This window comes from Hordeum vulgare, chromosome 2H (assembly GCF_904849725.1).
Source record: "Hordeum vulgare subsp. vulgare chromosome 2H, MorexV3_pseudomolecules_assembly, whole genome shotgun sequence".
Lineage (NCBI taxonomy): Eukaryota > Viridiplantae > Streptophyta > Magnoliopsida > Poales > Poaceae > Hordeum > Hordeum vulgare.
The window spans coordinates 629084496-629087110 of record NC_058519.1 but is presented as its reverse complement, the minus strand read 5'-3'; the positions used below and the strand labels follow the sequence as shown (position 1 = coordinate 629087110).

Below are 2615 nucleotides of genomic sequence, written 5' to 3'. Positions count from 1 at the left end.
AGACACATAATTAAGCAATCCATAAATAATGCAAAGGTAGCAAGCCAAGAGTGTATAAGACTACCTAATGGAGAAGAATCAAGTTATGGAGAGCACAATTTAAAAGGCAGAATGGAACGGCCAACATGCCATCATACATTCAAGAGTTTCACGCAGAGAAGGTTTGCAACTTCCGCAAGCGCTTCACAGCCGAGGAAGGGCTCTTCTTCAACACCTTCTTTGCAGACTTTGCTTTTGCCTTGGCCTTCTTCACCTGCGTAGAGCTTTCCTTTATAGGCCCAGGCCGAACTCCACTTTTTAGTGCACTCCCTCTTGGGGTAGCAGATGGTGGGAGCCTCAAGCACTGTGGTGGTAAAGGAGTCGGAGGGTTCCAAACTAGATTACTCTTCATTGAGAACCTCACTTTCTTACCACTCTTATCTCCATCCTGAGCAGGAACATTGCCTTTGCTACCAACATCTCCACCAGAAGATTCTGATGACCTATCTGCAGATTTTGAGCGCTTCCTCTTCTTTGCCACTATTGCAGTAACTGGTGTCACCGGCATCCCTGCTTCTGCAGCAACCTTCTCAAACTGCTTTTGAAGATTGGACATCGAAGCGTCATCAAATGTAATGGCATCAGTGTCATCGCCCATCTGCTGGTCCTCTGATGTGGCATCTATACTCTGCTCACTGCTATCCCCTCCATCACTATCCTCCACCTTATTCTTCTTCTTCTTCTTTTCCTTTTTCTCCTTTTTCTTGTCTTTCTTCACCTTCTTCTCTTGCTTCGGAGCCTTGACCTCATCCTCCTCCTCCCCACCTTCAGCTAATGCAGCCTTCTTTGCCTTCTTCTTCTTCTTCTTCTTTTCCACCTTTGCCTCATCCAAATCCATGCCATTTTCTACCACTGCCACCATTGGTGGCTGAGTGCCCTGAAACTCTGGCTCAGAAATCTTAACCCCAGACAGCTCCAATCCCTTTTCGAGCTTAAGGAACGCATCCCTCAGCCCAAACACCACCTTCCGATTCCCCTGCACGGTCTCAGCATTCGCCCCAATATCCAGGAATCTCTTGCTGAATCCAAACAACAGGCCAACCTGCCCAAGCTTCTCTTCCACACTCCCCTTCTCCACCTCTTCACCTTTCCTCGTCATCTCGAGCAGCTGACTGCCGCTCACCAGAAACCTCTCAAACAAGCTGGACCTGACCTTACTCACCAGCACCCTGTCGGTGGACTTCTCCAGCACAGTGAAGAAGGGGGCCAACAGCAGCTCCATCGACTGCAAGCTAACCGGGAGCATGGGCAAGATCTCGTCGAGAAACACATCGGCGACATGGTAACCGAGTCCACGGCCGGTGGCGTTGTCGGCTTCCGGGAGGACGGCCTTCTCCGAGATGACGGAGACGATCTGGGCGGTGACGGCGGGCGCGAAGGAGCGGGCGCCGAGGAATAGGAAGGCGTGGTGGAGGAACCGGCGGTTGAGGAGGTAGAACTTGTCGAGGCGGTGGACGTCGATGGAGGACCACTCGCGGCGGATGGTGGCGAGGTAGGCGGCGAGGAAGTCGGCGGCGGCGGCGGGCGTGGCGGCGGCGGAGACGGCGGCGGCGAGGCGGGAGGCGAGGTCGGCCTGGTAGAGCGGCTTGTCGGCGTGCCAGAAGCAGAAGAAGAGGCCCTTCCAGAGCTTGAGGAGGTCGATGTCGGAGAGGTGCGGCGCGGAGGCGGGGAGGAAGTCGGCGAGGAGGTAGCGGACGGCGCGCTCGCGGGCGCCGGTGTTGCAGGAGGCCAAGCGCCGCGTGATGGCGGCGGCCTCCGCGGAGGCGGCGGCGGCGGCCATGGGGGTGGGTGGGGGAGGAAACAGGGGGGTGGTGGAAGGAACCCTAGCGTTCGATTCGGGGAGGGTCTCGGCGTTTGAAATGACCTCCGTTTCGTTTCTTATTTTCCGGCTCGGGTCGGGTCGGGTCGGGTCGGAGTCTGACAGGCGGGCCTGGATGTGGGGTCGTTTTAGGAAACAGGGGACGTCGGGCGGGGAAAGGATATGAACCATGGGTTTTTCAGTACACACTTTCGGTTCTAGGCCGCTTTAGCCCACTTTGTTTGGCTACAGATTCTTAAGAATCACTCCAGCCGTAGATTCCTGAGAATCAGCCATGTCTTTGGATTCTGAAAATCAGAAACCGGTTGTTTGTTTAGCCTGTTGTGGGATAGCTGTAGAAACTATAGGGTTTGTGAAATGGCAGTAATGCCCTGTTTGCCGTATATGAGAAGAAAAGCAGGACAGAAGAATAAATGAGAAGAAGAACAGGATGACGTGCTCGCTGTTCCTTTTTTACACACAACACTTGCAGCCTTTTCCAGTAAGTGTCAGCCTCAACTCCAACACCACGATGACATGCTCGCCGTCAACACCAGCAACCATGCGAGTGGAGGCAGAGAAGGCCATGAAGAGGAGAGCACTTGTCCGCGCGGGTTCAGGGTCGGGTTCGCACCCCACCGGCGAGCCGCCGCCCCTGGAAAGTCAACGGCACTAGGTTGTTTGCGAGAACGGGGGCGGCCTCCTTCCGTCGTCCTCGGCGCCCTCGCACATGGCCCCTACGGCGAGTCTCCTCTCACAGCCTCGGAGCCCACGGCGC

At 55.4% G+C, this 2615-nt stretch overlaps 1 protein-coding gene across 1 annotated transcript; it reads right to left on the bottom strand.

The window, feature by feature from the left end:
- On the bottom strand, positions 1 to 1883 carry LOC123428067 (ribosomal RNA processing protein 1 homolog). The gene has a single exon (XM_045112232.1). The coding sequence runs from the start codon at positions 1817 to 1819 to the stop codon at positions 149 to 151; it is 1671 nt and encodes a 556-aa protein (XP_044968167.1). The 5' UTR covers positions 1820 to 1883; the 3' UTR covers positions 1 to 148.
- Between the last annotated feature and the right edge of the window lie 732 nt (positions 1884 to 2615).